Source organism: Talpa occidentalis, unplaced genomic scaffold (genome assembly GCF_014898055.3).
Source record: "Talpa occidentalis isolate TD23 unplaced genomic scaffold, MPIMG_talOcc4v2.1 talOcc4.6, whole genome shotgun sequence".
Lineage (NCBI taxonomy): Eukaryota > Metazoa > Chordata > Mammalia > Eulipotyphla > Talpidae > Talpa > Talpa occidentalis.
In genome coordinates, this window is record NW_023604972.1 from 52824530 (window position 1) to 52837431 (window position 12902).

At 38.2% G+C, this 12902-nt stretch overlaps 1 protein-coding gene across 6 annotated transcripts in view; it reads left to right on the forward strand.

Annotated features, from left to right (window-relative positions):
* ARHGAP24 (Rho GTPase activating protein 24) overlaps nucleotides 1-12902 on the forward strand; it is a 775334-nt gene that overhangs the window by 743615 nt on the left and 18817 nt on the right. For all 6 annotated transcript variants that reach the window (XM_054688429.1, XM_054688428.1, XM_054688430.1 and 3 more), the window contains 2 exons: nucleotides 9373-9505; nucleotides 12568-12641. In XM_054688429.1, coding sequence (XP_054544404.1) covers nucleotides 9373-9505; nucleotides 12568-12641 — 207 coding nt within the window. The remainder of the gene's footprint in view (nucleotides 1-9372; nucleotides 9506-12567; nucleotides 12642-12902) is intronic.

The following is a 12902-nucleotide window of genomic DNA, read 5'->3' on the forward strand; positions in this document are numbered from 1 at the left end:
CTTAAGGAAACTTTCCTGAATGTTCTACATCAAACTTTATAATTATCTCAATTCCACAAACCTTTCCTCTCAAAAAAAAAAAAAAAATGCACCTTGGCACTATTAAGGAACAAGTCAGATTTTACTTAGTCAAAATTTGTCAAAATATTTTGTTTTACTTAGACAAATAGGAATATGGTTATTTATAAAGTAGATCCATGCTCTAGATACTCACTAAACTAATTAACATGCTAACTAAACAGTGACAACTCTAGTAAGCCTGTAAAATAATTACATACATTTCTCTGTGGTGTATATGTGTTGTATATCTATATCTTTATGTATTTAAAGATTTACCCTTTGTATTTAAATATGGTATTCAAATAGCTATACAACAAGGCCATTTACTTGTAATTTATATATATTCATTTTTTGTGAATACCACCTTTAGAGTTCACATTCAGGGGACTGAAAGTGTAAACACAGACTTAAAGCAGAGAAACCAACTTACATGATTATGACTGTGACACAAACTTGAACTTGAGCAAGACAGTGATACTGCTGAAGAGGTGGGGGGTTCCTATGGTATTATATCAGAAGATGTAGGATCCAATCATGAGTATTTTTTAAAACTTTCCAGGTGATTCCTATGTGCATCTCATTCTGAGAACCACTAATTACTGTTAGATTTAGGGTCTCAGGAAGAAGAAAATTTAGGTTGGCTTCTCAGGTGTTTTTGTTTGTTTGTTTGGTTGGTTGGTTGTTCATGGGAGTGGCAATGCCTTGCATTGTTGAGTAAATGGTAAAAGAATAATTTCGTTGCAAGGGTCTTGGTCAGCTTTGTTCATATGGAGCTCAAAGAGTATATGGAACATCTAAAAATTCAATAGAAAAGTCTGGTATAGAGATGAATACTTCGGTTTTTGGATTGTAATCATTCAAATTTTATTTTTACAATCATAATATTTTCAAAATCTTATCATACCCTAAATTTCAGCAAAGTTTTGCTATATGCTCTGTTTCTATTATTTAATTATTTTTTATTGAAGTAATACTGCTTTACAGCATATATAATGATTGGAAGGTATAGAATGACTCCTTTCATGCATTGCTACTACACCACACCCATATTGTAGTCACTGTAGAAAAGTGACAGTTGAACACTATCACTATCAGGGAATGTGCATAGAATTGAGGGAAATAACACTCAGAGGCCAGCAAAGGAAGCAAAACTTGGGAGCAAACTGATTAGGAATGATGGCCAAAAATAAGGAGAAAAGGTGCAAGGAGTTAGTAATAGAGGCATTAAAGAAACAATGAAGTGAGAGACTTATTTGCAGGAAATAATCATCAGAAGTAGCAAGTGAATGGATATCCTTTTTTTTTTTTTTCTTCAGTGTGGTAATGTCATTACTTTTTTTAGGGGTCTGTAATTTGGAATCACAAACTCAAATTACTCTAAGCAATTTCTCCCTACAACTACAAAACAGGGTATTTCTTTCTTTGATTATTAAATACACCTATCAGCATGAGTGTGTATTTGTATTTGCATACCTGTGTGGCCATGTGTGTATGCAAGTACTCTTGCATGTGGTATGCTGGATTGTATATCAAATTGTCAAATATTCTTACATAATTGGCTAGAATGGTAAGGGAGGAGTCTATATACACCTAGGTCTATAGGCATACCTAATTCTAGAAGTAGGAAAGAAAAGATCAGTGTGACAGTCTGGCTTAAGCATGAACACCATCTCCCTACCAACATTCCTCCCACCTCTGTTCCAACAGGGAAAAGTGGAGAGACAAGTATATAGTTATGGACTCTAGAGTGCACAAATTTACACTTGTGACCAGTGCTCATTGGAGCGGCTTCCTTTTCTTGGAAGTTTCTCCCCCCAAATACATATCTTATATTAGTGCTTTTCAAACTGACAGCACAGGAATCACCTTAAGAACTTAAAAAAAAAAAAAATCAATGCCCCAGATTCAGCCCAAAATATATGTAAGACTATATAGGATCCAATCATTAGTATTTTGAAAAAGATCCATATGAAACTAAGGTGGAAAATCACCCTGCTGTATCACATTGGTCTAATTGATAAAATTTCCAAAAATCCCTGTTATCTGAAAGCATGGGTCTGCCTTTCTTTCTTTCTTTTTTTTTTTAAAAAAAAAGATTTATTTATTTATTTATACAAGCACTGGGTACAGTCAGAAGCGCTGGAGGGTGAGAGAATTCACCAGAGCCAGAGCTGGGAACAGAACAGGCAGACCGATGAAATACACTGCTGAGGGGAGCAGCAGGCGTAGAGGTCTGTGCGCAGTGTGGGACCCTCGCTGGGGACCAGGGATCGAACTGGCGCTGCAGAGGCTGCAGGCAGCTTTGCAGCCCAGCACTCTACTGCTGCGCCACCAGGGGAGGCCGGGTCTGCCTTTCTATTAACATTTCATTATACAAGTCTAGTAAAATATGAAAAAAAAAAAAATACCATTGACTGGGTGGCTGAAACAACATAAATTTACTTTCTCACAGTTCTAGAACTTGATGTCCAAGATCAGGATGACAAACTGGTCAGGCTCTGGGATGGATTCTCTCCCTGGCTTGAAGATGGCTTCCTGTACATGGCATCCTGCCAGCCAGTGTGTCCACAGAGCCCTTCCTCGTTGTGTACACATGAGGACAAGTCTCTGATGTCTCTTTTTATAAGGGCACAAATCCCATCAAATCAGGGTACCATGCTCATGACTGCCACTAACTCTTAACATCCCCCAAAACCCCAGCTCTAAATAACATTACATCAGATGCTTTCAACATATGAATTTCCTAGGGACATAATTCAGGTGCCTTCTTGGAGTTCTCTGCCATCATTACTTTCAACAGGAGACTTGCTTGGGAGAAATAAAAATTCATTGCAGTCCAGGACTTTGCTTTTAGGTAAAACTGTCTTTTTATGTTGTGTGTGATTCACTGGTGACACTTAACATAGCTTTACAATAAGTCTTGACAAGTTTCACTGGAAAAGTGTACTATTTTTGACAGATATTTAAGAAATTAAATTTTAACAGTACCAGACTTTTCTTGCAGACAGTTAATTTGGAACTGCTTACTACCTTCGGATTTACTCTCTTTTTTGGGGGGGTATATTTCGTAAACATTGCAGCATGCTGTTTAAAACAATTCATGGAAATTTCATCTTGGTTATGCTGCTGAATATCTTCAGTCAAATGTCAATTCTCCCTGAGGTGCAGGGAGAGGGGGAGGTGAGAGGATTCACCAGAGACAGAGTGGGGAGCAGAACAGGCAGACTGACTGAAATCCACTGCTGAGGGGAGCAGTGGGTGAGTCAGGAGAGGTCTGCTGCACCATGTGGGTAGCTCCCTGGCCTGGGATTGAACTCAGGCCGCAAAGGCTGAGGATAGCTTCACAGTGCTGTGTTTAATCCCTTGTGCCACCAGGGAGACCCCGTTATTTTTCTTAATTGCCTGGGATTTTAGATCATCTTGTGGTAGATATTGCAAATAAGTTCACAATACCTGGAATTAGTTCCTGTGTGGATGTTTTGGAAATTTATTCTGCTCCATTAAGTCAATGAATTATATTGTGTTCTGTGCATGTGTCAAAAATGAAAAATTCCTATTTCCAATTTTGAAGTTTAAACATTTGAATGTTTTGTCTGGTAGTATTATACCTATGGTTGCAGTGGCCTTTGGACATATCCTTGTGTGTGAGTCTTTTTATCAGGAAGGGGCTAGAGATGAGCTGTTGTCAGATTCTCATATCCCTGCTCATAAGAGACCTGCATTATACCTTGAATATAATTAAGAGAGGCAATTTCCATGAAACATAAAGAACATTCTTAAGATCACATACCTGGAAGGGACCAACTTCACAGTTGGATACCAGAAAGTATAAAAAGTAAAATGAATGAGGCAGTTTATGGTGATCAGTTAAAGAGATAAAAGCCCAAGTGCGACCAAAAGAAAAAAAAAATCTATGTTGTTCATTTCTGTTCACTTGGCATATGACATAAAGCAGGGCACACCACAAGTTTTCAGAAGTTCTGTGCTAAATGAATAATTTCATAGAATAATCCAGAATGACCAAAAGAACTTAGGAAAATGTAAAATAGAATAATCAAAGAAATTGTCATGGAATCCTCCCTTTAAATTTGTTTTTTTTTTTAAATATTTATTTATTTTTGTACAAGAGCTGGGGTACAGGCCAGATGCGTGGGAGGATGAGAGGATTCACCAGAGACAGAGTGGGGAACAGAACAGGCAGACTGAAAGCAATGCTAAGGGAAGCAGTGGGTGAGACAGGAGAGGTCTGCTGCGCCATGTGGGTAGCTCCCTGGCCGGCCGGGATAGAACCACACTGCTGCGGACAGCTTCACAGCATGGCGCTCAACCTGCTGTGCCACCAGGGAGGCCCTCTCCCTTTAAATTTGATTTAAAAGTTCTACACACAAGGATATAGGAATCAGAAATAAAAAACTCAATTATAACCTAAAGTGGAAACAAAACCCATATGTTGATCAATTAAGGGACAGATGCTGCAGAGCTTTCCTAGTCTGACAATTCCTCTTCTCAGCATCCCTGGGCCTGTGTCCGACTCCTTGCTATCACTGCACGATTATGTATCTTAATTTCTGAAAACAGATTCTACCACAAGGTGAATGAAGGAGACCTGATGTCTGTATAATGATTATGCATTAGCATATAGTTTTTTTTTTAAAGATTCATTTATTTATGCATACAAGAGCTGGGGTACAGGCCAGAGATGTGGAGGGTAAGATGATTCACCAGAGATGGAGTGGGGAGCAGAACAGGCAGACTGACTGAAATACACTGCTGAGGGGAGCAGCGGGCAAGGCAGGAGAGGTCTGCTGTGCCATGTGGGCCTCTCGCTGGCTGGTCGGGATCTAATTCATGCTGCAGAGGCTGCGGATTGTTTATAGTGTGGTGCTTAACACCTTGTGCCACCAGGGAGGCCCAGCATATAGTTTTGGATTACTTTTTTTAAAAGAAAAAAGATTTATTTTATTTATGTATGCCTGCAAAAGCTGGGGTGTAAGCCAAAAGTGCAGGGGGAGGCGGGGTTTAGAGAATTCACCACAGACAGAGTGGGGAGCAGAACAAGTGGATCTGCTGAAACACAGTGCTGAGGGGAGCAGAAGGCCAGATAGGAGAGTCTGCTGTGCCATGTGGGACACCTCCCTGGCTGGCCAAGGAATCGAATTTATGCTGCAGTGGCTGAGGATAGTTTCACAGTGCTGAGACTTGACCCCTTGCACCACCAGGGAGGCCCCGAGTTTTGAATTTCTAATAAAAGTTCATGACATTAAAATCCTTCATATCTCAGAGATTAAGCAAAAGGAATTTATCCATGCAATTTCCTGTTATTCACAGAAGTGGGGTTCACAGCCAAACCTAATCGTTGAAGTGCTGTGTGGGCTTGGGACAGGAGTTCCATAAGGGTCTGTGTTGCTGCTGCTGCTGTTATTAACAAGGTTAGGGATTTTGATTCCCCATTTACATCAACTTTTGCCACAATGTAGTCACTTTACCTTATCTTTATGAAGGCTGAGGTACATTTCTGTAAGACAAAGCTGGTAAATTCCTCTAGTTGAGTTGGGCAATTAACACACAATATTGGAATTTACTTAATTGACTGTGCACCTTAAAGCAAATATTAATTAGGCAAGGTAATGGGATATCAGTTAAAGATAGCAGGCAGACAGTTTGCTGCAGAAGGTTGCTTGTTTTGCATGGTATGTTACTTACCTAAACTGGATTGCATCACTCTTACGCAGAAAGTCTGACTCTGAACTAGAAGATAATTTCCTCTAAGGAAACTGTTTATTAGCAAGTGGCACCACATCAGATGGAAGTAGTGTCAGTACTCAAAAAAAGCCACCTCGCAGAGGCACTTCCTGGTGGCTCAAGGGGTTGAATGCAGCTCAGTGAAGCTGTCCGCAGCCTCTGCAGCACAAGTTCGATCCCCGGCCAGGCAGGGAGCAACCCACATGTGCCAGCAGACCTCTCCTGTCTCACCCGCTGCTCCCCTCAGCAGTGTACTTGGGTTTCTCTGCCTGTTCTGTTCCCCACTCTGTCTCTGATGAATATTCTCACCTCCCACACCTCTGGCCAGTACCCCAGTTCTTATATGCATAAATAAATAAAACTTGAAAAGCCTCCTCACAGAGTGATGAGTGAAAGAAGACTGAAAGATTGTATAGGAAAGAAAGGAATTCGGGACCTGCAGGAGTGGGGACAGTTTCTCCATTCTCAGTCCCCTGGTGGGGTTTGGGGGGTGGGGGGTTTGGGCAGCTGGGGCCAGCCAATCACAAGACAATATTTCTGGGAGAGTTGCTCTTTTCTGCATTATCAATTTAAAACGACCTGCAGGTGTTCTCAGGCACAATGTTATTAGCACCCTTGGAAGGAACCAGAATATTTCCACAAACATTAGGCAAGCTAACATAATGGCCCCAAGGAATGTAGTTCAGTGGCTTTTAAGACAGGGGTCACATCATTATTCTTGGCTCAGTTCTGAGCACAGGTACATAAAGAAAGATTCTTCAGAAATGCCAGCCTTCCCATTGCAGGAGGTGGCATAGTGAGTGGACTCTGGACTTTTGACGTGAACTAGCACTGGCAAATGTGTTGGAGTCTGCCCAGAAGTGATTGTTTTTCTTCCATTCAGTGGAAAGGGCGAAGCCAGAAATGAGACTGCTAAGGAAATGTAGAAGTCTTTATTCCTGCAAAATACGTTTAATAAAACCGACAAAAGAGTCATACATTTTTCAGTTTTAGCCTTGAAGCAAAAATATAATAATCTTTTTTGCTTAAAAGGAAAGAAAATGTTTGGTCATTTTTTCCCCTTCATCATTTCTATAGAACTAAGTGTGTGAGTATGCTAGAAAGCTAATGTAACGTATCACTTTAGGGAGGATTAAAATAATCATCCCACTACACGTCCCTTACCTTGATTCATAGCTCAAATATTCCTTTTCTGTGAAAATTACTGCAGCTTTGGTGCTAAGAAAATTGCTGGCAATGAGAAATGATTCTGCAACCTTGCATCCTTTACAATTTTGCATCGTCTGGATTATTCTAACTTTGCAATTCTGCCATCTAGTGTTCAAACGTCTCTAGTACTGTGAGTCATTAGAAGCAAATACTACAGAAGTAACAATCAAGCTAGTTTATAAACAGTGCTTAAGGAGAGTCATCGTGCTGAATAGTCCGTCAATGAAGCACTAAAACAAATTTCTTGTTAGATATATATTGCTTTTTATCATTAGTATCTTATTCATTGCATTCATTTCCGAGGTATTTCATCATTTTATTTAGCTATATTATAAATATACATTATACATGGCACACTCAATATTTTGAAATCATATATATTTTATATTATTTTATATTGCCCATATATTCTTCTCTTAACTAAGTATTGGTATGCACTCTGAAGGCAATATGATTCCAACATATGATGGATTGGCTTCAATTATAGTGGAATCAAAGGATGGAAATAGTTTATTGCAATCTTTGATTATACTGCATATCCTGCTCCAGGGCATGGTTTTGATACAAACGATGATTATACCCTCATGGATCAGGCAGGTGCTTTGCTATATAGCCATAAAAACATGAGAAACACATGAAACCAACAAATTTCATGATATTCATGAAATAGAGTGATTTGCCAGGAATAAAAAGGTAATGTCTGTCTGTCTTACCATTGAGACTGTTTTAGGTTTATTTTTTATGCAAAAATGTTTAAAGTATTTTTAGAAATTACTGAAACCTGCTCTGACTTACTCCGAAGTTCAAAGGGAAAACCCTGTCTGTTTCTGAGACCCCTGGTTCATGGGGATTCTGCCAACCCCTCAAACCTCAAACAGTCCCACTCTGAACTCCAGTCTCACTAGCCTCTTGTCAGCTCCTCAGCTTGAGACTCTTCCTCCACACTGAACATGGTTTGCTGCCTTGCTTTAATCAGGAATGTTCTTTGCTATTCTTGTGTTCTCACATAGATATCTGTTACACACTCTTCAGACCATGACAGAGAAGTCTTCCTACTGCTAGATTCGTTGGCTCATTCGATAGCATCCTTATTAGTTTCCCTTAGTACTCCATACACTTTGTAATGATATGTTTATGGTATCATCTGCTTAATATCTCCTGTCCTTACTTGATTATAAATTATGTTTTTTTTTTAACTGCTAGCTACTATGTTTCCATGATGCCCAATTCAGTGTAGCTGTATGGGAAATACCTGGCAACATCAACCTGTGAGTCTAAAATTGAGGACTGAGGTTCCATTGATCCCAGTCCATGTGGTTTGTGAGGTCAGTTCTGCTTTCACGACACCCTTGAGGCAGGAGATTACTCAGTGAAACAAGAAATTCTAATACCTGCCTTCCAGTTTGTCATGGCAGACATACCTTCCCTGGGACTTGTGACTTCCTATAACACAGTCTGAAAGTGGAATGTATGTTCTCACTACTTCAGATTCCCTAATCTTTTTCACTGCCAATCTTGGCTTTATACTTGCCACCTACCAATCTCTCCTTCCTATGCTCCTGTTCTCCTATCCCAAAAGAAAAAAAAATATTAATAATATAAACAAATGTGTCTTCATGTCTTTACTGTTAGTCGTCTTCATTGATTAAAAAGGGAAGTTAGAGAACAAGCTATAAATTAGTATTTTAGTGAATAATTCTGCTACTATTGCATTTAGCAAAGTTTGCATGTTACATAAAAGGTGCTCTAAGTTTTCATTGTTTATTTTTGTAGCACTTTCTTTATCTAGAGTCTAAGGATTCCTGATGATCTTAGACTATTAGGAAAACAATCATCTTCAAAATGAGTTTGGCTTAAAAAGTTCTATTGTGTCTTATTGAACTTTAGGTATATCTATAATCAGTCACCAATGTCTTCTCAAGAACAGGTGTGACATTTTGAGAAATGAAATTAGGAATCAGAAGTAATTCATTTTGACAGTGAACACTTTCCTATACACATATGTAGTTTTGGCATTTTTTTATATATTGTGTTATATTTATATTTAATGTCTGCTATATTCTCATTATTTAATTTTTCCACATTTATGCTTGATTCCAAATACGCACAAAAATAAAGTGATTGAAGTGAATATTTACAAATCATGCTGAAGATTCCTAAAACCTTTCTAAGTCCCTCTTCTTTCCACATGTAGTAGCTTCTAATGGGCATTACAAAAGGCATGTGCTTTCTCGAGAGTGAATTGACGGCTTCAGTTGCCAACTAGTATAAAATTTTGACTCTTAGGTGTATGTTTGATGCAGTAGTAAGTTAAATGGTATTAGTCTCACTCCAAACATCTTCACACTTCTATCTTCACAGCAACACTGATGTACACACGGTGGCTTCACTTCTTAAACTCTATCTCCGAGAACTCCCGGAACCTGTTATTCCATATGCAAAGTATGAAGACTTTCTGTCCTGTGCCAAACTGCTCAGCAAAGAAGAGGAAGCAGTAAGTTGATGCATTTATTTCCTTTCCAAAGTTTTGTTTGTGGTCTTTGTCTGTGTTCAAAGTCTTTAATCTGTAAATTTTTCTTTGTCTTATCCTTAGATAGTTTTCACTACTTTGTGTATTGACAACTCACAGATTTAGACATCACACATACAACTTAGGCCCCATTATTAATTCCTTGCCTGATTAGAATGAAAGATGTAACTGGATAAATGAAATTAGCACTCTTTGCCACTATGCCCCTTTAAATGATTAATGTGGTGCTACAGCAGACCCAGCATTTCACGAACCCATGGTGCTACATTTCCTCCTCCTGTTCTCCTGGTGTACCCCCCTCAATAACCTCAAACAAATACTACCTTCTGCCTATTAGTATATAACTATACAATCACCTATATAAAGTATATAATTCAGGGCTTTTCGTATATCCTTAGAACTGTACAACCTTCACCAATTTCTAATTTATAATATTTATCACATTTTCATCACTCCATAACAAACTCCAGACCTACTCTCCAAGCTCCTCTTTCCCCAGCTCTTGGCAAATATTAATCTACTTTCTGTCTCCTAGATTTATCTATTCTGGACATATAAATGGAATCATTTGATATGTTGCCCTTTGTATAAGACTGCTTTCATTGTTTTCAGTTTATCTTCTTTGTCATGTATCAGTGTTTCACTCCTTTTACTTATTCATCCATTCATCAGTTGCAGGACATATGTGCTATTTCCATTGTTTGGCTGTTATCAATAATGCTGCTATGAATATTATCATGTACAAATTTTTGCATGGGTACATGCTCTCATTTTTCTTCTATTCATATGTAGGAGGTAGAATTGATGGGCCATATATATCTGAGCTTTCCAAAGAGGAAATGAATTTTAAATTCCTATCAGTTCCAACTTTTCATTTATGCCAGCACTAGTTTGTTGTCTGTCTGTCTGTCTGTCTGTCTGTCTATCTATTTTTCAATAAAAAAAGAATTTTGATACAATTAGTGCATAATAGAGAGAAGAGAAAGAAAATAGCTTAAAATAATTTCCAATTAAATACCCAAGGTTATCCATCCCCTTACTGGTAAATGCCATCCAAACAGGGTTGGCCCAAAGCAGGACTCAGGATTGCTGAGGCCCTAAGATGTTCCACAGTCAAAGGGACCTTCTAGTGGACATCCACAGAAAAGGACCAGAAGGGGCCAGGCAAGTCTGGAAGGAAAAAAGGCAAAATCAAAACCCAAGTCAAGATAAAGTCTGCCATTGTCAGCCTCCCTATGGGTCTCTCACCCACATCTGTCTCTTTTAAGTGTCTCCCCAAGACCGTGGGGATAGGTCCAAGGCCAAGAAGCAAGCACAATTTCTCCACATGTCTCTCTGCTCCATGTGCCTCCTCTAGGTCTTCTCCATCTCCCTCTGCTGCTTCTTCTTCTACTTCTGTCTTTTTTAAAATTAAAATCATTCTAAGCAAAGTGGTATCTCATCGAGGCTTGAGTTGCCTATCTCTGATGCCTCATGATATTAAACATCCTTTCATGTACTTGTTGGTTATTCCTATATTTTCTTTGGAGAAACATATGTTCACAACATTTAATTTAAATTGGTTTATTTGTCTTGTTTTTGTTGAGTTGTAAGAGTTCGTTATATAATTTTGAATAAAGGTCTTTATCAGATATATGATTTGCAAATATTTTCTCCCATTCTATGGATTATCTCTTCATTCTTTGAAGCTCAATAAATTTTAATTTTGATGAAGTTCAAGCATTTTCTTTTTTCACTTCTGTATTTAGTCTAATATCTAAGAAGACTTTGTTTAACCCAAGGCCATGAAGATGTGATCTTATATATTTTTTATCAATTTTATAACTTTAGTTCTTATGTTTAGGCTTATGCCCTATCTGAGCTAATCTTTGTGGTCTGAGAAGAAGTTCAAGTTCACTATTTTCTAGTGTGTGACTTTCCTGTAATTCCAGCCCCAATTATTGAAATTACTATTCTTCCCCCATTGGATTTTCTTGGCACTCAGGTCAAAATTTCTGCTTATTTCTGTAAATGAACTTTTATTCCATTTGTTATAAAATATTGTCTGTGACTGCTTTTGTGTTATGGTAGAATTATTGAGTAGTAGAGATTCAGACATATACCCCGTAGAAATTTAAAACAACTGGCTTTCCAAGGAAAACAGACCAAATTTCATTTTCTATTCTCTTTTCTGGGACCATTTGCATTCTAGATTAAATTCTACAAGGAGAAGAACCAAGACATTCAAACTCTTTATGGATTTCCAGGAAGATCAGGTTTTCCAATCCTCATCTCATCTCCAAAACTGAGACATAACCTGTCTTGAGAGACTTATTGGTAGATGTGTGTTTGGGTATTAGACATGTTAAAAATAAGAAGAATCCTCACTACATCAAGGCTACTTTTTTTTTTTAACCAAATAACTTTATTATATATGAAGCTATCTTCCCTTTTCAGTCAAGTGTGAACTATTGTTAAAAATGTTAGAAGAGGGCCTCCCCTAGTGGCGCAAGCGTTTGAGCGCAGCACTGTGAAGCTGTCCACAGCCTCTGCAGCACGGGTTCAATCCCAGCTGGCTAGCGAGAATCCCACATGTCGCAGCAGACCTCTACTGTCTTGCCCGCTGCTCCCCTCAGCAGTGTATTTCAGTCAGTCTGTCTATTCTGTTCCCCTCTCTGTCTCTGGTGAATCCTCTCACCCTCATGCACATCTGGCCTGTATCCCGGTTCTTGTATGCATGAATAAATAAATCTTAAAAAAAAATAGTTACTAAAAAGAAGAAAAAAATTTTAAAAAATGTTAGAAGACCTTCATTTCACTTAAATATGTTTCTCTACAAATAGTGCTTATGGTGACATTTAAAATGCTTTCACATCTTCGAAAACATTTCCAAAACATTCGCTGTGATGGTGACAGGTTTTTAGGACAGTATCTTTCACTGATAATATGTCAAATGAATTTTAAAAATGGATGACCATTTTCCCATTAGCTTTAATTGCAGAACCAACAGTTAGAAAGATAACATTTATTCTCTTTTTTATACTCAGGGTGTTAAGGAATTAGCAAAGCAAGTGAAGAGTTTGCCAGTGGTCAATTATAACCTCCTCAAGTATATTTGCAGGTAAGAATTGTCCTAAAGACAAAACAAGACTTAACCTGACATGAACTTATATTTGACAATGACTGAAATCACTTAATTGCTCCGAGCTGCACTGTTGGCTTATGTAAATTTAAGAGGTTTGACAAGGTAAGCTCAAAGGTTTCTTTGACTGTGAAAAGTGCTTCATTGTATAATTTTGTTTCAAAGTTTTTCTTTCTACTGCATATTAAAGTATGTTGCTTTGAACTTCCAAAGTCATCTGTATATGTCCTTTGTGCCATT